The sequence below is a fragment of the Scophthalmus maximus genome, chromosome 10 (assembly GCF_022379125.1).
Source record: "Scophthalmus maximus strain ysfricsl-2021 chromosome 10, ASM2237912v1, whole genome shotgun sequence".
NCBI lineage: Eukaryota > Metazoa > Chordata > Actinopteri > Pleuronectiformes > Scophthalmidae > Scophthalmus > Scophthalmus maximus.
Genome location: NC_061524.1, coordinates 19352317 through 19374118, shown reverse-complemented (window position 1 = coordinate 19374118; position 21802 = coordinate 19352317). Strand labels below are relative to the sequence as shown.

Below are 21802 nucleotides of genomic sequence, written 5' to 3'. Positions count from 1 at the left end.
CAAGCGCTCCCTGACAGATGCCAATAGGCGGGGCATGGAGTGCGAGCGTTGAGGAGATTGGCTCAGCGCGCAGCAGCGGGCTGAGCTGCTATTGGTCAGAAGTAGAAAGCGACCCTGTCCGTCAGTGAGAAGCCCCGCCTCCTTAGAGTCAGATTGCGGACCGCTCCGGGACCAGAACCCGACAGTTCCCCAGAACAGCAGTGATCAGCTGCAGAGGAGTTATTGATTACTGATCGATCAGTGATCGATCAGTGAGGTGTGTTCGATCAGTGTGAGGGGATGTCCCGGCTGCTGGAGAGCAGGAGACAGGACAGGATGAAGGAAATCAACCAGAAGGTGAGTTCACCACAAAAAACTGAAAGAAAGGCGCTCGCTGCGCGTGCACGCTGATTTTACGGATCAATATTGGTGATTGTGGAGTGATCACACAGTTTGGACCTTATTGATCAGACAGCGCGGTGAATTGTGGGAGTGTGGATCACTTTCCGTTTGTTCTGTCTGTCGTCTTTGTCCCGCCTCACATCTGGAAAAACGTTTTATTCCGTTACTGCAGCTGTTGAGGGATTATCGACACTTGTATTGATGATTGATTGGCGGTGATTGGCGTGTGATCAGCGGTGTGTGTGTGTCCGTGTGTGTGTCCGTGTGTGAGAACAGACGGTGAAGTTTGGGGAGAGAAGAAACGGGAAACGACTTTTCTTCTTTCAGTTCAGACTGAACCGGTTTAATGTTTTTACAGAGGTGTGTGTGTGTGTGTGTGTGTGTGTGTGTGTGTGTGTGTGTGTGTGTTCAGTGTGCTTCACTGTGTTTCGTTGTGTTTCAGTGTGAGTCCGTTAACAGCAGCGTGGCCGCTTTGTCCTGCAGGAGGAAACGAGCGGGGGGAGGGGAGGCCTTGTGTGTGTGTGTGTGTGCGCGCGCGCGCGCTCGTGTGGTCATACAGGAAGGAAGTGTTTGACCTCTGACCTCTGCCGGTTTGTTATTGGTCTTCAGACTGAAATAATAAAATACTCAAATACTCTTGATCCTACTTATAGTACTTGAATACTTCTGGACTGTCGTTTGTCAAATACTTATTGTGAAATGCGTCAGTTTCCTCTGCACTGGAAAAGTTCAGTCGATGACTTGATGACTTGATCCGCGTCCCCGATCTAAATATGTACCTTTAAGACGTTTGTAAAACAGTAGCTTCAAAACCACGTAAGTGGGCAGGAGCACAAATAATAATAATAATAATACATTTAATTTATAGAGACTAACGATACCGAGAGAGCAGAGATGGTAGCAGTACACTTCACATATCACACAAAGTGTGTGTGTGTGTGTAGGTGTGTTTACGTTGACTAACCATAGAGAGAGCAGAACTTATTCATACAACTAACCTGAGGACGACCATATAAATTAACTTTCACGTTCACTCAAGTGAAACTAACCAACATTACGTCAACAGTTGGTGGCGTCAGTGGCCACTGCTCTGTTTGAACGCAGCATGACAGCAAGGCAGTTTTTCGTTCAATTCACTGATCTGCCTCCGTCACTCAGCTGCTGCCGTCGGGAGGAAGACCCTGACTGGTTGACACTAAACCCAATACCACTGCTTTGATCAAAGATCGTATGGTTACGACAAGATAATCCACTTCACTGTCTCCTCAGTCGCCCACCACCCACATGACGGTGATGATGATCAGAGGAACAAGTCGGATCTTTATCTTGTACAAGTGTATGTTGGGGGGGGGGGGGGTAATACTGACGTCTGAACCCCGGTGTCCTCAAAGGTACATACGGCCAGTGAGGAAGGAGCAGTGATGGTGGCTGCCCGCCCCTCGCAGTGAGGGAGGAACAGTGATGGTGGCTGCACGCCCCTCGCAGTGAGGGAGGAGCAGTGATGGTGGATGCCCGCCCCTCGCAGTGAGGGAAGAGCAGTGATGGTGGCTGCCCACCCCTCATAGTGAGGAGCAGTGATGGTGGCTGCCTGCCCCTAGCAGTGAGGGAGGAGCATTGAAGGTGGTTGCCCGCCCCTTGCAGTGAGGGAGGAGCAGTGATGGTGGCTGCCCACCCCTCATAGTGAGGAGCAGTGATGGTGGCTGCCTGCCCCTAGCAGTGAGGGAGGAGGAGTGATGGTGGTTGCCCGCCCCACGCAGTGAGGGAGGAGCAGTGATGGTGGCTTCCCGCCCCTCACAGTGAGGAGCTATGATGGTGGCTGCCGACCCCTCGCGGTGAGGGAGGAGCAGTGATGGTGGCTGCCCGCCCCTCGCAGTGAGGGAGGAGCAGTGATGGTGGATGCCTGTCCCTCGCAGTGAGGGAAGAGCAGTGATGGTGGCTGCCCGCCCCTCATAGTGAGGAGCAGTGATAGTGGTTGCCCGCTCCTCGCAGTGAGGGAGGAGCAGTGATGGTGGATGCCTGCCCCTCGCAGTGAGGGAGGAGCAGTGATGGTGGCTGCCGGCCCCTCACAGTGAGGGAAGAGCAGTGATGGTGGCTGCCCGCCCCTCATAGTGAGGAGCAGTGATGGTGGCTGCCTGCCCCTAGCAGTGAGGGAGGAGCATTGAAGGTGGTTGCCCGCCCCTTGCAGTGAGGGAGGAGCAGTGATGGTGGCTGCCTGCCCCTAGCAGTGAGGGAGGAGGAGTGATGGTGGTTGCCCGCCCCTCGCAGTGAGGGAGGAGCAGTGATGGTGGCTTCCCGCCCTTCACAGTGAGGAGCTATGATGGTGGCTGCCGGCCCCTCGCGGTGAGGGAGGAGCAGTGATGGTGGCTGCCCGCCCCTCGCAGTGAGGGAGGAGCAGTGATGGTGGATGCCTGTCCCTCGCAGTGAGGGAAGAGCAGTAATGGTGGCTGCCCGCCCCTCATAGTGAGGAGCAGTGATAGTGGCTGCCTGCCCCTAGCAGTGAGGGAGGAGCAGTGATGGTGGTTGCCCGCCCCTCGCAGTGATGGTGGCTGCCCGCCCCCTCAAAGTGAGGAGCAGTGATGGTGGCTGCCTGCCCCTAGCAGTGAGGGAGGAGCAGTGATGGTGGTTGCTCGCCCCTCACAGTGAGGAGCAGTGATGGTGGCTGCCCGCCCCTCACAGTGAGGAGCAGTGATGGTGGCTCCCCGCCCCTCGCAGTGAGGGAGGAGCAGTGATGGTGGCTGCCTGCCCCTCGCAGTGAGGCATGAGCAGTGATGGTGGCTGCCCGCCCGTCGAGGGGCAGTGATGTTCTTGTGACAAAGGAGAAATCATGTGATGATGTCATAGTTTTATTATAGATCAGCTGATCTATTCATTGACTTGTTTCTTCACAAACTTCAGCACTGTGTTGCTTTAAATGTTGATGTAGCAAAGAATTGTGGGACGCCATCCTTTCTTTTGGTAAAGGATGCTCGATGTCTCCTAAAGGAGATGAGATAGGAAGCATTGAAGCTCCTCAGCTCCCTTCACTTGACTCAGTAACCAGTCTGTCTCTCTCTGTCTGTCTGTCTGTCTCTCTCTCTCTCTCTCTCTCTCTCTCTCTGTCTCATGACCCCCCCCCCCCCCCCACTCCTGACAGAGGCCTCTTTATGTCCCTCCATCACTGAGCTCTTTATTTATTGATCAGCTGATCACCGTCCTGGTTTAAAGACAGAGTCTGTCAGTTCTCTGATCAATACAGACTGATTATTGATGTTAATGTTAATTAAATATATAAACATATTGATGATTCTTCAGGTGAGAGAGAATGTTTGTCTGTTCTCACTTCATCGTGAATCAAAGACTTTTCTGTTTAATTGTGAAAATGGTGGCGAACGTTTCACCGACACAACGTTTCTCTGTCAGACGCTGAAGCAGATGTTTCGTCAGGTTTCAGGAAACAACACAAAGCTCTGTGATTGGCCGTTTGTCAGTGAAATGCATCCTGGGAGTCGTAGTCTACATCTCTCCTTCGAACTTTGTGTCCACACACAAACAAACACACACACACACACACACACACACACACTTCCCCTTCCTGCCCCTCCCAGTACAGAGCATAAGTTTGAGAAAAATGAAAAGGGAAGTTCAACTGAGAAACAGACTGATACAAACTAACAGTAAGAGCACTGGTGGACTCAGGGGTCAGGGGTCCCCCCCTCCCTCCTCAGTGTCCATACAACACATGTATATATTGTAAGTCTTTATCACACAATTGTTGACACTGGCATGAAGTCCTTCATAGATCTAGCCTCCTAAATTGCTATCTTAATTCACCAGATTGATGGATTTAACTATGAAATGTACACATTTTTCTTCCGGAGGGGCCTGACCCCGGACCCCTTTAGAGGGTCTGAGGCCCCCCCCCCAGAGTCTCTCAAAGACCTTGCGCGTTGGTGGAGCCCCATGTCGTGCAGTAGGTGCCCTTTATATTATCCTCCCCTGCCCCTCAAACAGCCTGAGTCCGCCACTGAGTAACAAAGTTAATCTGAACCAACGTCATTTCATCTGGAGTTAATCTGAACCAAAGTCACTTCCTCTTGAGTTAATCTGAACCAACGTCACTTCATTTTGAGTTAATCTGAACCAACGTCACTTCCTCTTGAGTTAATCTGAACCAACGTCACTTCATCTTGAGTTAATCTGAACCAACAGCATTATATCTGGAGTTAATCTGAACCAACGTCACTATCTCTTGAGTTAATCTGACCCAACGTCACTTCATTTTGAGTTAATCTGAACCAACGTCACTTCATCTGGAGACAATCTGAACCAACGTCACTTCCTCTGGAGTTAATCTGAACCAACGTCACTTAATCTGAAATCACTTCACTTCCCCTAGAGATAATCTGAACCAACGTCACTTCATCTGGAGTTAATCTGAACCAACGTCACTTCATCTGGAGTTAATCTGAACCCACGTCACGTCCTCTGGAGTTAATCTGAACCAACGTCACTTCATCTGGAGTTATTCTGAACCAACGTCAATTCATCTGGAATTAATCTGAACCAACGTCACTTCATCTGGAGTTAATCTGAACTCACTTCACTTCCTCTGGAGTTAATCTGAACCAACGTCACTTCATCTGTAGTTAATCTGAACCAACGTCACTTCATCTGGAGTTAATCTGAACAATGTCACTTCATCTGAAGTTAATCTGAACCCACGTCACGTCCTCTGGAGTTAATCTGAACCAACGTCACTTCATCTGGAGTTATTCTGAAACAACATCAATTCATCTGGAGTTAATCTGAACCAACGTCACTTCATCTGGAGTTAATCTGAACCAACGTCACTTCATCTGGAGTTAATCTGAACCAACGTCACTTCATCTGGAGTTAATCTGAACAATGTCACTTCATCTGAAGTTAATCTGAACCCACGTCACGTCCTCTGGAGTTAATCTGAACCAACATCACTTCATCTGGAGTTATTCTGAAACAACGTCAATTCATCTGGAGTTAATCTGAACCAACGTCACTTCATCTGGAGTTAATCTGAACCAACGTCACTTCATCTGGAGTTAATCTGAACCAACATCACTTAATCTGAAATCACTTCACTTCCTCTGGAGATAATCTGAACCAACGTCACTTCATCTGGAGTTAATCTGAACCAACGTCATTATATCTGGAGTTAATCTGAACCAACGTCATTATATCTGGAGTTAATCTGAACCAACGTCACTTCATCTTGAGTTAATCTGAACCAACGTCACTTCATCTGGAGACAATCTGAACCAACGTCACTTCCTCTGGAGTTAATCTGAACCAACGTCACTTAATCTGAAATCACTTCACTTCCCCTAGAGATAATCTGAACCAACGTCACTCCATCTGGAGTTAATCTGAACCAACGTCACTTCATCTGGAGTTAATCTGAACCCACGTCACGTCCTCTGGAGTTAATCTGAACCAACGTCACTTCATCTGGAGTTATTCTGAACCTACGTCAATTCATCTGGAATTAATCTGAATCAACGTCACTTCATCTGGAGTTAATCTGAACTCACTTCACTTCCTCTGGAGTTAATCTGAACCAACATCACTTCATCTGTAGTTAATCTGAACCAACGTCACTTCATCTGGAGTTAATCTGAACAATGTCACTTCATCTGAAGTTAATCTGAACCCACGTCACGTCCTCTGGAGTTAATCTGAACCAACGTCACTTCATCTGGAGTTATTCTGAAACAACGTCAATTCATCTGGAGTTAATCTGAACCAACGTCACTTCATCTGGAGTTAATCTGAACCAACGTCACTTCATCTGGAGTTAATCTGAACTCACTTCACTTCCTCTGGAGTTAATCTGAACCAACGTCACTTCATCTGTAGTTAATCTGAACCAACGTCACTTCATCTGGAGTTAATCTGAACCAACGTCACTTCATCTGGAGTTAATCTGAACCAACGTCATTATATCTGGAGTTAATCTGAACCAACGTCACTTCATCTTGAGTTAATCTGAACCAACGTCACTTCATCTGGAGTTAATCTGAACCAACGTCACTTCATCTGGAGTTAATCTGAACAATGTCACTTCATCTGAAGTTAATCTGAACCCACGTCACGTCCTCTGGAGTTAATCTGAACCAACATCACTTCATCTGGAGTTATTCTGAAACAACGTCAATTCATCTGGAGTTAATCTGAACCAACGTCACTTCATCTGGAGTTAATCTGAACCAACGTCACTTCATCTGGAGTTAATCTGAACCAACATCACTTAATCTGAAATCACTTCACTTCCTCTGGAGATAATCTGAACCAACGTCACTTCATCTGGAGTTAATCTGAACCAACGTCATTATATCTGGAGTTAATCTAAACCAACGTCACTTCCTCTTGAGTTAATCTGAACCAACGTCACTTCATTTTGAGTTAATCTGAACCAACGTCACTTCATCTGGAGACAATCTGAACCAACGTCACTTCCTCTGGAGTTAATCTGAACCAACGTCACTTAATCTGAAATCACTTCACTTCCCCTAGAGATAATCTGAACCAACGTCACTCCATCTGGAGTTAATCTGAACCAACGTCACTTCATCTGGAGTTAATCTGAACCCACGTCACGTCCTCTGGAGTTAATCTGAACCAACGTCACTTCATCTGGAGTTATTCTGAACCAACATCAATTTATCTGGAATTAATCTGAATCAACGTCACTTCATCTGGAGTTAATCTGAACTCACTTCACTTCCTCTGGAGTTAATCTGAACCAACATCACTTCATCTGTAGTTAATCTGAACCAACGTCACTTCATCTGGAGTTAATCTGAACAATGTCACTTCATCTGAAGTTAATCTGAACCCACGTCACGTCCTCTGGAGTTAATCTGAACCAACGTCACTTCATCTGGAGTTATTCTGAAACAACGTCAATTCATCTGGAGTTAATCTGAACCAACGTCACTTCATCTGGAGTTAATCTGAACCAACGTCACTTCATCTGGAGTTAATCTGAACTCACTTCACTTCCTCTGGAGTTAATCTGAACCAACGTCACTTCATCTGTAGTTAATCTGAACCAACGTCACTTCATCTGGAGTTAATCTGAACCAACGTCACTTCATCTGGAGTTAATCTGAACCAACGTCATTATATCTGGAGTTAATCTGAACCAACGTCACTTCATCTTGAGTTAATCTGAACCAACGTCACTTCATCTGGAGACAATCTGAACCAACGTCACTTCCTCTGGAGTTAATCTGAACCAACGTCACTTAATCTGAAATCACTTCACTTCCCCTAGAGATAATCTGAACCAACGTCACTTCATCTGGAGTTAATCTGAACCAACGTCACTTCATCTGGAGTTAATCTGAACCCACGTCACGTCCTCTGGAGTTAATCTGAACCAACGTCACTTCATCTGGAGTTATTCTGAACCAACGTCAATTCATCTGGAATTAATCTGAACCAACGTCACTTCATCTGGAGTTAATCTGAACTCACTTCACTTCCTCTGGAGTTAATCTGAACCAACGTCACTTCATCTGTAGTTAATCTGAACCAACGTCACTTCATCTGGAGTTAATCTGAACAATGTCACTTCATCTGAAGTTAATCTGAACCCACGTCACGTCCTCTGGAGTTAATCTGAACCAACGTCACTTCATCTGGAGTTATTCTGAAACAACGTCAATTCATCTGGAGTTAATCTGAACCAACGTCACTTCATCTGGAGTTAATCTGAACCAACGTCACTTCATCTGGAGTTAATCTGAACCCACGTCACATCCTCTGGAGTTAATCTGAACGGACGTCACTTCATCTGGAGTTATTCTGAACCAACGTCAATTCATCTGGAGTTAATCTGAACCAACGTCACTTCATCTGGAGTCAATCTGAACCAACGTCACTTAATTTGGAGTTATTCTGAAACAACGTCAATTCATCTGGAGTTAATCTGAACCAACGCCACTTCATCTGGAGTTAATCTGAACCAACGTCACTTCATCTGGAGTTAATCTGAACTCACTTCACTTCCTCTGGAGTTAATCTGAACCAACGTCACTTCATCTGTAGTTAATCTGAACCAACGTCACTTCATCTGGAGTTAATCTGAACCGTCGTCACTTAATCTGAAATCACTTCACTTCCTCTGGAGATAATCTGAACGGACGTCACTTCATCTGGAGTTATTCTGAACCAACGTCAATTCATCTGGAGTTAATCTGAACCAACGTCACTTCATCTGGAGTTAATCTGAACCGTCGTCCCTTAATTTGGAGTTTATCTGAACTCACTTCACTTCCTCTGGAGTTAATCTGAACCAACGTCACTTCATCTGCAGTTAATCTGAATCAACGTCACTTCATCTGGAGTTAATCTGAACAAACATCACTTCATCTGGAGTTAATCTGAACAATGTCACTTCATCTGGAGTTAATCTGAACCAACGTCACTTCATCTGTAGTTAATCTGAACCAACGTCATTATATCTGGAGTTAATCTGAACCAACGTCACTTCATCTGTAGTTAATCTGAACCAACGTCATTATATCTGGAATTAAATCCGGACCAACCTATATACTGTACTATATAAACACATCTGAGGTCACATTTTTGTCTTTGTCTCCGAAAAAAACATTGATCAGTGTGTGTGTGTGTGTCTGTGTGTGTGTTCAGAATAAGGAGAAGCAGCGTCTAAAGGAGAGAGAGAAGGAGGCAAGGGAGAGAGAGTCCAGGTCCAGTAACGGTCACCTCTTCACGTCGCTGACGGTGTCGTCGACCACGTTGTGCTCGTCCTGCAACAGGAGCATCACGGCCAAGGAGGCACTCAGCTGCCCCGGTAACGTATACGCAACGTTTATACAGCGAATCAAAAAAAAAAAAATATATATATATATCATCTGGAGTTAATCTGTGCTGTTTGACCTTTTCATGTTCCCTCCGGGGGATAAATCAAGGTTCATCCTATCAGTGTTGTGACATCATCAGAAGAAGAATGATGCAGTAACTGAAATGCTGTGTGTGTGTCTCAGTATGTGTGTGTGTGTGTCTCAGTGTGTGTGTTTGTCTCAGTCTCAGTGTGTGTGTGTGTGTGTGTGTCTGTGACAGACGGCGTATTAATCCTCCTACACAATGAACAGATGTACATGTTCAGATTAACACACACTCAGACGAAAACAAACACACACTCACATAGGGTCAGTCTATTGTGAAACATGTTAAAATGATCTCAGCTGTGTGTGTGTGTGTGTGTGTGTGTGTGTGTCTGTGTGTGTGTGTGTGTGTGTGTGTGTGTGTGTGTGTGTGTGTGTGTGTGTGTGTGTGTGTGTGTGTGTGTGTGTGTGTGTGTGTGTGTGTGTGTGTGTGTGACCTTGCTGACCTACATTGTGATTGGCTGCAGGGGATGAACCCTGAGAACTGGGTTGAAGGCACACGTGTGTGTGTCTGTGTGTGTGTGTGTGTGTATGTGTGTACGTGTGTACGTGTGCCTGTGCGTGCGTGTGTGTGTGGGTCCTGACCCTGAACGCATCACGACTGTACCTGAACCTGACACAGTCCTGACCCTGAATGCACCACGACTGTACCTGAACCTGACACGGTCCTGTCCCTGAACGCATCACGACTGTACCTGAGCCTGACACGGTCCTGACCCTGAATGCATCACAACTGTATCTGAACCTGACACAGTCCTGACCCTGAATGCACCACGACTGTACCTGAACCTGACACGGTCCTGACCCTGAATGCATCACAACTGTATCTGAACCTGACACAGTCCTGACCCTGAATTCATCACGACTGTACCTGAACCTGACACGGTCCTGACCCTGAACACATCACGACTGTACCTGAACCTGACACGGTCCTGATCATGAATGCATCACGACTGTATCTGAACCTGACACAGTCCTGACCCTGAATGCACCACGACTGTACCTGAACCTGACACGGTCCTGACCCTTAACTCATCATGACTGTACCTGAACCTGACACGGTCCTGACCCTTAACTCATCATGACTGTACCTGAACCAGACACGGTCCTGACCATGAATGCATCACGACTGTATCTGAACCTGACACAGTCCTGACCCTGAATGCACCACGACTGTACCTGAACCTAGCACAGTCCTGATCAACTGATTCGACTCTATTAACAGATCAATAAATCCATTCACAATAAACTAATCATTAATAAACAGCCTGTCACTGATTCACCTATCTCTCTTTCTCTGTCTCTACCTCTGTCTTTCTCAGCCTGCAATGTCACCATACATAATCGCTGCAGAGACAGTTTGGCTAACTGTGCCAAGATGAAACAGAAGGTAAGACCTGTCTCTCTCTACTGCCTGGCTGTCTCTCTCTACTGTCTGTCTGTCTTCACTGATGACCTGCCTGTCTGCCTGTCTCTCTCTACTGCCTGTCTGTCTTTCTACTGCTTGTCTGTCTGTCTTCACTAATGACTTGTCTGTCTGTCCGTCTCTCTACTTTCTGTCTCTCTCTCTCTACTGCCTGTCTGTCTGTCTTCACTAATGACTTGTCTGTCTGTCCGTCTCTCTACTTTCTGTCTCTCTCTCTCTACTGCCTGTCTGTCCGTCTCTCTACTGTCTCTCTCTCTCTACTGCCTGTCTGTCCGTCTGTCTTCCCTAATGACCTGTTTGTCTGTCTTCCCTGGTGACCTGTCTGTTTGTCTGTCTTCCCTGATGACCTGTCTGTCTTCCCTGATGACCTGTCTGTCTGTATTCCCTGGTGACCTGTCTGTCTGTATTCTCTGGTGACCTGTCTGTCTGTATTCCCTGGTGACCTGTCTGTCTTCCCTGATGTCCTGTCTGTCTGTATTCCTTGGTGACCTGTCTGTCTGTATTCTCTGGTGACCTGTCTGTCTGTATTCCCTGATGACCTGTCTATCTGTATTCCCTGATGACCTGTCTGTCTGTGTTCCCTGGTGACCTGTCTGTCTGTATTCCCTGGTGACCTGTCTGTCTTCCCTGATGACCTGTCTGTGTGTATTCCCTGGTGACCTGTCTGTCTGTATTCTCTGGTGACCTGTCTGTCTGTATTCCCTGATGACCTGTCTATCTGTATTCCCTGATGACCTGTCTGTCTGTGTTCCCTGGTGACCTGTCTGTCTGTATTCCCTGGTGAACTGTCTGTCTTCTCTGATGACCTGTCTGTCTGTATTCCCTGGTGACCTGTCTGTCTGTATTCTCTGGTTACCTGTCTGTCTGTATTCCCTGATGACATGTCTATCTGTATTCCCTGATGACCTGTCTGTCTGTCTTCCCTGATGACCTGTCTGCCTGTCTTCCCTGATGACCTGTCTGTCTCTCCAACAGCAACAGAAGCTGTCGATGGTCAGAAACAGTTCAGCTCTGCAGAACGTTGCCCTGCGGACAAAAAGTGAGCCTCCCTGTCTCTCTGCCTCCCTGTCTGTGTCTCCACCGGTCTGTTTCTCCAGCTGTCTGTCGTTCCACCTGTTTCTCCACCTGTCTGTCTGCCCACTTGTCAGTCTGCAACCTGTCTGTTTCTCCACCTGTCTCTCTGCCCATCCGTCTGTTACCTTACCTGTCTGTTTTCTCCACCTGTCTGTCTACCCACCTGTCTGTCTGCTTACCTCTTTGTTTCTCAACCTGTCTGTCTGCCCACCTCTCTGTTTGCCCACCTGTCTGTCTGCTTACTTGTCTGTTTCTCCATCTGTCTGTCTGTACGCCTGTCTGTCCGCCTACCTGTCTGTTTCTACACCTGTCTGTCTGCCCACCTCTCTGTTTCTCCTGCTGTGTGTCTGACACCATGAGAGACCAGTTGCATGATGGGAAATGTAGGATTTGATGAAGACGGTTCACTGGCGTCTTTTCTTCGTCTCCAGCTCCGATGATGAAGGAGCGTCCGAGCTCGGCCATCTATCCGTCCGACAGTCTCCGTCAGTCGCTGCTCGGGTCCAGACGAGTTCGCTCGGGACTCTCACTCGCGAAGAGCGTCTCCACCAATAACATCGCAGGGTGAGAATGAGACAAGATCTCATTGGTTGTTGCAGGTGAACACGTTCTGTTAGTGCAGATCAGTGCGACGATTCTGCGCACGGCAACCACAGTAACAGACACTCTGGTCGTCATGGTAACAGACAAAAAAGGGGCTGGTCGTCATGGTAACAGACATAGATAATAAGATGGCCGTCATGGTGTTAGTTTAAGAGTAATATTCATTAGGTTAATCACTTGTGTCTCTCTCATCTGCCTGCCTGTCACCTGTCTCCCTCTCACCTGTTTGTCTCTCAGGGGGACGGAGGACTCTGCAGGTCTCAGGAGGATTCTGTCTCAGTCCACTGAGTCGTTGAACTTCAGGAGCAGAACTTTGTCCATGGAGTCTCTGACCGACGACGGTTTGTCAATCACTTTATTGATCAACATGTGGAGCTGATTGGCTAATGACTCAACTGCTAACAAGCATCGGTGTGTGTGTGTAGGAGAGTGGTGGTGGAGCCCCCTGCTGGAGCAGCTGCAGGTGGAGGGCGGTTGTGTACAGGCCGACAGTTGGAGTCTCGCTGTGGAATCAAACTTCCTTCAGACGCTTCACAAGGACGTCATCAAACGACAGGACGTCATCTATGGTGTGTGTACATAAACACAATATATATACACAACACAGTATATATTGTGTATATATCACATAAGTATAACTGTATATGTATCTGTTATTTGTTCGTGTTCTATGTTGTTGTTGCGCCTCCGTGTGGTCTGTTCCTGTTGTCATGGAGATGTCTCTATGTGTCTGTTACCATGAAGACTGTCTCTGTCTTTCAGAGCTGATCCAGACTGAGTTTCACCACGTGCGGACGTTGCGGATCATGGAGGGAGTGTACCGGCGGGGAATGCAGGAGGAGGTGATGCTGGAGGCGGGTGTGGTTCACACCATCTTCCCCTGTCTGGACCAGCTGCTGGAGCTCCACTCCAGCTTCCTATTGGAGCTGCTGCTCCGCAGGACGGAGGGACTGACGGAGGGCAGCACCAGCAACTTCGCCATCCGGCGCATTGGAGACCTGCTTCTCCGACAGGTACGGCAGCACGGGTGACCTCGCTGACCTATTTTCACTGTCACAAAATATATAATACGTTTCTCATTTCAGAGAAAAAATATGAGTAAAAGGTTTAAATTTGCTCAGGTCAGCAGAAAATTTACATTTATAAAGTTTTGGAAGAACTTTCTGAACAATGTCCGATTTTGTGTTGAGCTACTGGACGAGTCAAACATTTTGATTTAACTTCTTTCAACAGCAAGATTCAATGACTCCTTCATTTTAAAATCTCTGATAGTTTATTTATTTTTGTGTGTGTGTGTAGTTTTCAGGTCAGTGTGCTGACGACATGAAGAAACTTTACTCTGAGTTCTGCAGTCGACACCCGAAAGCAGTGAAACTGTACAAAGAAGTTTTTGCTCGAGACCGAAGACTACAGCAGTTCATCAGGGTGAGACCAGAACCTGGGTTTCAGAACCTGGGTTTCATTAGACAGTCTTGGTAACCTAGTTGTAAACTGGTTTAAACTGGTTCAGGTCTGATATTGACAATCTGTTTATCTGTTTTCCCATGATGCTCAGCGGGTCTGTCGTGGTCCTTTACTGCGTCGTCATGGAGTCCAGGAGTGCATCCTTCTGGTGACACAACGAATCACTAAGTACCCAGTCCTCATCCAACGGATCCTCGACAACACCAAAGGTAAATTCTGCCCTCTAATAACCTTTCGACCTCTGATGGCCTTGAACCTCCAATGACCTTAGACCTCTTATAACCTTTGACCTCTGCTGTGACCATGTCCCTGTGACCTCATGCAGGCAGTGAGGAGGAGGCGCAGGCTCTTCGCCAGGCGCTGCAGCTTCTGAAGCAACTGATTGGCTCTGTGGACCAGGAGGTGCTGGAGCTGGACCGAACCAGGAGGCTGCAGGAGATCCAGGCCCGTCTGGACCCCCGGGCTCAGGCGGAGGTCCGGGGAGGAGGAGTATTCAGAGGAGGAGAGCTGCTGAGAAGGAGGCTCCTTCATGAGGGGACGTTTCTCTGGAAGCTCCAGGGCTCCAGGATGAAAGGTAGGGGAAGCTGATGCCAGTTTACCTGTTCACAGGTATCACCTGTTCACCTGCTGTGTAATCACACTTCCTCATGTGAGTGGAGCTCATCTGTTCACCAGCCCCTGTGTTTCTGTCCAGATGTTCAGGTCCTGCTGATGTCAGACATCCTGGTTTTCCTTCAGGAGAAAGATCAGAAGTTTACCTTTGCATCCCTGGTGAGTCAAACCTGGTCACACCTGGTCTCTCTGGTCACACCGGTCACACCGGTCACACCTGGTCTCTCTGGTCACACCTGGTCACACTTGGTCTCTCTGGTCACACCTGGTCTCTCTGGTCACACCTGGTCACACTTGGTCTCTCTGGTCACACCTGGTCTCTCTGGTCACACCTGGTCACACCTGGTCTCTCTGGTCTCTCTGGTCACACCTGGTCTCTCTAGTCACACCTGGTCTCTCTGGTCACACCTGGTCACACCTGGTCTCTCTGGTCACACCTGGTCACACTTGGTCTCTCTGGTCACACCTGGTCTCTCTGGTCACACCTGGTCACACCTGGTCACACCTGGTCTCTCTGGTCACACCTGGTCACACCTGGTCTCTCTGGTCACACCTGGTCACACCTGGTCACACCTGGTCACACCTGGTTACACCTGGTCACACCTGGTTACACCTGGTCTCTCCGTTCACACCTGGTCATACCTGGTCTCTCTCGAAGAAGAAGAAGAAGTTGCAACACAACCAGGCCCTATTTTCAAACACAACAACACCAATTCCACCCACATGTTGACATCAAAATCATAAAACCCTACAGACTGACCAGAATGCGGCAATTCACAACACACTCAAACGACACGCACATCGCTACAGCCAGTGCCCAGCAACCCTAACCCTAACCCGCACAAAAAGAACCGACAGCTAGCAGACCATGAGGAAATATTCGCAGCTGTTTACAAAAAGTGTATTGGATTAAAATCACTTATTGTAGGCTACTGCCAGGCAACAAGTTGTGACAGTCTGACTGCACCGAGTGGAGACAGACTGTCCCAGTGTGTGGCGAGATTCCACAACCCAACTGTTGCATGATGCATCATCATCAAATGTGAAGCGGGAAATTACAAGGATCCAGAAACACTAGATCAGCATAAATTTCCCTGTGCTGCAGAAACCGGCGATGCACACATTCGGATGCTGTATGGAGAATGACGTTGTGGACGTTGATTCTATAGACAGCCAATGGGTCCGTAGCTGTGTCCGCTGCATCACCAGACTCCCCTGGCATAGCTTTTCTTTCTTTGTTTTGCTGGCAACTTCCATTTCACATTCCTCACTTAGGAATTTTGTGTTTGCCCAGTTCACAAAATTGTGTGCGGCCTCTTTCACGATGTCAAAAAGTTTTTCAGCTACTGGTGTGTTTATTGACCCTTCCGATGGGCGTCCAGGAGGAGATCCGTCCCGCTGGTCTGGAGGTACTTTGACAAGGGGGAAGACCTGCACAGTCAAAACAGTCTCATTCTTTAAAAGTGGCTCCATGAAGTCGTGTGCCTTTACAGGCACAACTGGCTTGTGTTTGTGGCTGCATGGATAAAATAACTTTTTGAAAATACAAATTGTTTCTATTAGTATTATTTTTATCAAATACAATTACCCTGAGCGGCCCATATAGATGGCGGCCCTTCTGGCATTTGCCCAAATTCCAGATGGCCAGTCTGTCACTGGAAGAGTTTGAATATGATCCAGATGTAAGTTACTGTAACATATGAATCATAAAACACTGAAACATGCTGATCGAGCCGCTGTGGTTTTCGCAGTTGATCTTCAGAAATGTGTAGTTTCACCACGACAGACGCATCAACAACATCCACATTCACATGACCACATAGTTTAGTGTCAGTGGAGTCGGATTCTCTTTTCATAAGTCCTATGAATCCTCCTTGACACCTTTCCTTGACCTCATTCTTTCGATAGGAAAAGACAATAGGAAGGACTCTCCGAATCCAACTTCCATGTCCCCTACGTCCCCCACTGCTACCTGGGCATCTCACCACTAGGTGGTCGTCAGCTTAGAGCTCAGCCGCTATCTTTACCTGAGTGTCCAAATCAAACAGCTGACGATACAACCAATAAGTCCATCATAGACCCGTGACCTCAGGTGTTCTGGAACAGGTACACTCACGAACCGCTCAAGTCTGTTTTGGAATATTGAAGACTGGAACAGGAGCCGAATTAAAACCCTGACGGTTCTTCCCATTCGTCCCTAGACATGACCCAGCAGAACCACAGAGTCGGTCCAACCCCACCTGAACCTGTCTTTCTACCTGTCTCTCTGTCTCAGGAGAAGTCTCCTGTGGTCTCTCTGACGAAGCTGATCGTCAGAGATATAGCCAATCAGGAGCGAGGGATGTACCTGATCAGTGACTCCACCCCTCCAGAGATGTACGAACTTCATGCTCCATCTAAAGACGACCGCCGAACCTGGATGATGCGGATCCAGCAGGCTGCTCTCAGGTCAGTACTGCATTCACTCTGTCAGTACCGGGTCACTACTGCGTTCACTCTGTCAGTACTCTACAACTGCTCTCGGGTCAGTACTGCGTTCACTCTGTCAGTCCCGGGTCACTACTGCGTTCACTCTGTAAGTACTCTACAACTACTCTCGGGTCGGTACGGCGGTCACTCTGTCAGTACCGGGTCAGGACTGCGTTCACTCGGTCAGTACTCTAGAACTGCTCTCGGGTCAGTACTGGGTTCACTCTGTCAGTACCGGGTCAGTACTGCGTTCCCTCGATCAGTACTCTAGAACTGCTCTCGGGTCAGTAATCTGTTCACTCGGTCAGTACTCTAGAACTGCTCTCGGGTCAGTACTGCGTTCACTCTGTCAGTACCGGGTCAGTACTGCGTTCCCGTGGTCAGTACTCTAGAACTGCTCTCGGGTCAGTAATCTGTTCACTCGGTCAGTACTCTAGAACTGCTCTCGGGTCAGTACTGCGTTCACTCTGTCAGTACCGGGTCAGTACTGCGTTCACTCGGTCAGTACTCTAGAACTGCTCTCGGGTCAGTACTGGGTTCACTCTGTCAGTACCGGGTCAGTACTGCGTTCCCTCGATCAGTACCGGGTCAGTACTGCGTTCCCGTGGTCAGTACTCTAGAACTGCTCTCGGGTCAGTACTGTAGTAAAGTAATACTTCAAAGTATCATGTTTTTGTTCAGTTCTCCTTCCAGAGACGAGTTTCCTCTCATCGAGACTGAAGACAAAGCTTTACTGCGAAGACTCAAAGGTACTGCACCTCCTCTTACCGCACCTCCTCCTACTGCACCTCCTCTTACTCCACCTCCTCCTACTGCACCTCCTCTTACTGCACCTCCTCATACTGCATGTACTCTTACTCCACCTCCTCCTACTGCACCTCCTCTTCCTGCACCTCCTCATACTGCACGTACTCTTACTCCACCTCCTCCTACTGCACCTCCTCTTACTCCACCTCCTCCTACTGCACCTCCTCCTACTCCACCTCCTCCTACTGCACCTCCTCTTACTGCACCTCCTCCTCCTCCTACTGCACCTCCTCTCACTCCACCTCCTCCTACTCCACCTCCTCCTACTGCACCCCTCTTACTGCACCTCCTCCTCCTCCTACTGCACCTCCTCCTACTGCACCTCCTCTTACTGCACCTCCTCCTACTGCACCTCCTCTTACTCCACCTCCTCCTACTGCACATCCTCCTCCTCCTCCTCCCACTGCACTTACATCTGTTTTTCTCTCCTCCCAGCTGACATCCAGCAGAAGGACAGGGAGGTGCTGGAGCTCCTGCAGGAGCGTGTGACTCTGTTCTCTGACCTGGTGGAGGCGACAGGAAGAGGAGGAGATGTGGAGGTGAGCTCCTCCTCCAGCTCGTTGCTCTGCAGGAACTTGTTCAGGGCCGACACTCCTTACGCTCCTCAGGCAGAGCCGCTCCTCACGGCCGCCGTCGCTGAAGGTTTCAACTTTTGAATAAAGTTTTCATAAAGTTTTGAATAAAGTTTTCATAAAGTTTTGAATAAAGTTTTATAAAGTTTTCATAGTTTGAATGAAGTTTAACTGTTGAACTGTTGTTGTTTTCAGTCGACAAACTGATGGAGCTGCTGTTAGTCCAGAGATCCTCTGTAACCAACGGCAACCAGGAGCTCAGCAGTGAGTCACATGACGATAAATCAATCTTCTAATAATTTTGTCAAATGATCAATGAATCATTTCAGGGTCTTTGTGACATCACTTTACATTAAGAAAGACAGTAAGTCTTTGTTTGTTGACACTGCCATCTAGTGTTTGAGAAATGAACAGACCTGTGTTCTTCATCCTCAGACGGAGACTCTGGTTCTCTGGACGGTTCTCTGGACCTTAACCATGGATCCTCCAAGGTTAGAAAAATCCTCTGACGTCAGGTTTTTCATGTCAATTCAGATTAAAGCTGCAAGTTTTTCTTTTTAAAGGTCAAACAATGTGAAAGACTGAAAACATTCAACTAAATGCACTGACGAGTTACTGTATTCATCTTCATCGGCACAGGAAATGTATTTTAGACACAGTGATCTGAAATAAAATCACGGCAAACTTCTGATCTGGAACATAAACAAGCGACTAATAATATTTGAAAATATTTTCTGTGTTTGTCTCTCAGGACAGAAACGGGAATCAGCTGCAGGAACGTACATTCAACAAGGTAACAAACACTTTGTATTTCTGATTATGGATACATCCCTCCTCTATCATGTGACCTACAGATCACTGCAGCTGCTGTCATGTGAAGTGACTATTACTATTGTGATCAGGCTGAGATCAGGGGAAGTGATGCCAGATCAGGGCGAGATCAGGGCCAGATAAGGCTGAGATCAGGGCCAGATCAGAGCCAGATCAGCCTGAGATCAGGCCCAGATCAGCCTGAGATCAGGGCCAGATCAGACTGAGATCAGGGCCAGATCAGGGCCAGATCAGCCTGAGATCAGGGCCAGATCAGAGCCAGATCACCCTGAGATCAGGGCGAGATCAGGCTGAGATCAGGCTGAGATCAGGGAGTGAGGGAAATAAAGAATAATTAGTTTGATCTGGAATTGGTAGAGTTTTGTTCAGTCAGAGAAATTTGTAACGCCTTCCCTCTCCACAGGAAGCTCGTCGGCGATTGGTCAATCTGAGCCTCCAGCTTCACGCCCTGCAGGTATGACGACAGCAGGGAACGGTTCATTATTATTATTGTTGTTGTTATTGTTATTATTTACTATGTTTGTTGTTGTGTACAATCGTTTATCATTTTTACGTTAGTTACTCATATAATGATGATGGAATATTTAGTCAGTCACTGACTCCACCCCCAGGCTGCTGTGATTCGTCAGGACTCAATCCTGGAGCTATCAGTCAGTACAGGTCCCGCCCCCTCCACCACCCATTGCTCCACCCCTAGTCCCGGCTCTGGCCCCCGCCTCAGTCGGTCGGTGTCGCGGGACACGGGGTTGGGCGCCAGCGGTGAGGCAATACTTTTACGGCGGCAGGTGGACCTCCTGCAGGAGGAAGTGACACGGCTGCGTCTGAGGGGGGAGGGGCCTGACAGGGAGGAGGCAGAACAAGGCGGCAGGAGGAGGGGCAACGGAGAGATGAGAGATGTCATCAAGGAGAACCAGGTAGGTGGGAGGGGTCAAACAGTTCGACTGCTCAGAAGAGAAACTCAGTTAATCTCTGGTGTTTCTTTTCGCAGAGGAGCAACAAGTGTGGGAGCAGGGAACTAGAGCTCCGCCCCCTTGTCCCAGTCGACCAATTAGACGGCTCCCCGGAAGGAAAAGAGGAGGTAGAGGAGGAAATGATGAAGATCTCTCCTCGCTCTGACAGCCCCAGAGGTCCGTATCAGATGAACTAATCAATTATTGACCATTTTAAGGTGTATGTAAATTAATATATTGACAGGTTCAGTGTGTGACCTCTGACCCCTCAGACCTGCAGGACATCCCTGAGGAGAGCGAGTGTGGAGCTGAACCCAGTTAACCACAACACACCTGACCTCCTGACATCCTGACCTCTAGAACCGTGATGTCCCTGGCTGATCAGTCATTGTCAGCTAAAGATGATGTCATTCCCCCCCTAAATATTGCTGTTAAAAATCTTGGACCCGTTTACATCATCATGTCAGCTGGAGCCCCGCCCACATGCGCTGTGGTGGGAGGGGCTTATTACTCAGTTTTCATGGGAGACATTACACAGTTTTAATTCCTACGTTCTGACGTTTATCTCAAGGAAAGATTAAGTTGAATATTCAGGTAAATTTAGTTTTTGGTTCAAAAACGATTTGTGGTGTTTATAACAGTTTTAACTTTATACAAGCCCCGCCCACTGCCTCATCTTCGTCAGGTGAGGACAGTGACAGACACTCACCATGAGACACACTACATTACCCAGTGTGCCTTTGGTTACTGTGGGGGTGTAATCTGTTTTAATCTGCGTAATAAACGCTGCGTTCAGTTGATGTAAATTTCTTCAGTAGTGGAAAAATCATGTCAGATTTTATTATCGGAGTTAAAAACAAATCCGTGTTTGTTTGTGAAAAATGTGAAACCAAAAAAAAGTTTTTTTTAAAGTCTAGAAGTTGTGAGACGAAGAACATTCGTTCACTCTGAACATGATGCAGGTTTTCACCTATAGACTCCACCCGCCTGAGTGGGGGGGGGGGGGCGCTACAGCTGGGGGGTGGTACAGCTGGGGGGGGCAACAGACAGGGGGGTGTATAGGGTGGAGGAGTAGAAGCTGTTTATTATCTTGAAGCCTGAGGTCACTGCTGAAGTCTGTCTCTGATTGGTCGGCTGGATGAACCAATCAGTTTGTTTGATGCTGATCTTGATCAAGTCTGAAGAAAAATCACTTCAGGAATTCTTAACTACAAACTTGTAAGATTGTGTTGCCATGGACACAATCCTGTGTCTCTGTGACTTTGGTTGATGTTGACGTGATTGTAAATGTAAATCAGCAGTGATGATGATGATGATGATGATGATGATGATCATCAGATTCGATCTCACGTTTTAAGGTGAAGTTCAGTTTTATAGGCGACAGTTTGTCATGTGATCGACCTGCTGGTGATGATGAAGAGAAAATCTGAACGAATCGGAGGAGTTTACAGACGACGCTGTAATATTTACTTCAAAATAAGTCTGAGCTCTTTAATAGAAAACGGTGTGTCACGTTCAAACAGTAGAAACATTGACGTGACGTTAGTGTCCGTTGTATAAAGACTTGATCAGAAGTGTAAATGATTTCATGTTTTTATGTTTGTGTGCTCTTTATAAATCTAATCAGCTGGACAACATGTTGGTGTGCTGCCTGTTTGTTTCGGATCATGTGGTTTCACAAAGAGA

At 47.6% G+C, this 21802-nt stretch overlaps 1 protein-coding gene across 1 annotated transcript; it reads left to right on the top strand.

Moving 5' to 3' along the window:
- The first annotated feature begins 120 nt into the window (after window positions 1-120).
- arhgef2 (rho/rac guanine nucleotide exchange factor (GEF) 2) lies at window positions 121-21753 on the top strand. Its single transcript, XM_035607351.2, has 22 exons — window positions 121-336; window positions 9052-9214; window positions 10631-10698; window positions 11710-11773; window positions 12240-12372; window positions 12649-12752; window positions 12837-12980; window positions 13174-13424; window positions 13711-13836; window positions 13967-14084; window positions 14201-14449; window positions 14570-14646; window positions 16763-16935; window positions 17638-17705; window positions 18199-18405; window positions 18531-18599; window positions 18771-18826; window positions 19087-19128; window positions 19570-19620; window positions 19778-20080; window positions 20155-20293; window positions 20389-21753. The coding sequence occupies exons 1-22, from the start codon at window positions 280-282 to the stop codon at window positions 20436-20438; spliced, it is 2712 nt and encodes a 903-aa protein (XP_035463244.1). The 5' UTR covers window positions 121-279; the 3' UTR covers window positions 20439-21753.
- The last annotated feature ends 49 nt before the right edge of the window (window positions 21754-21802 follow it).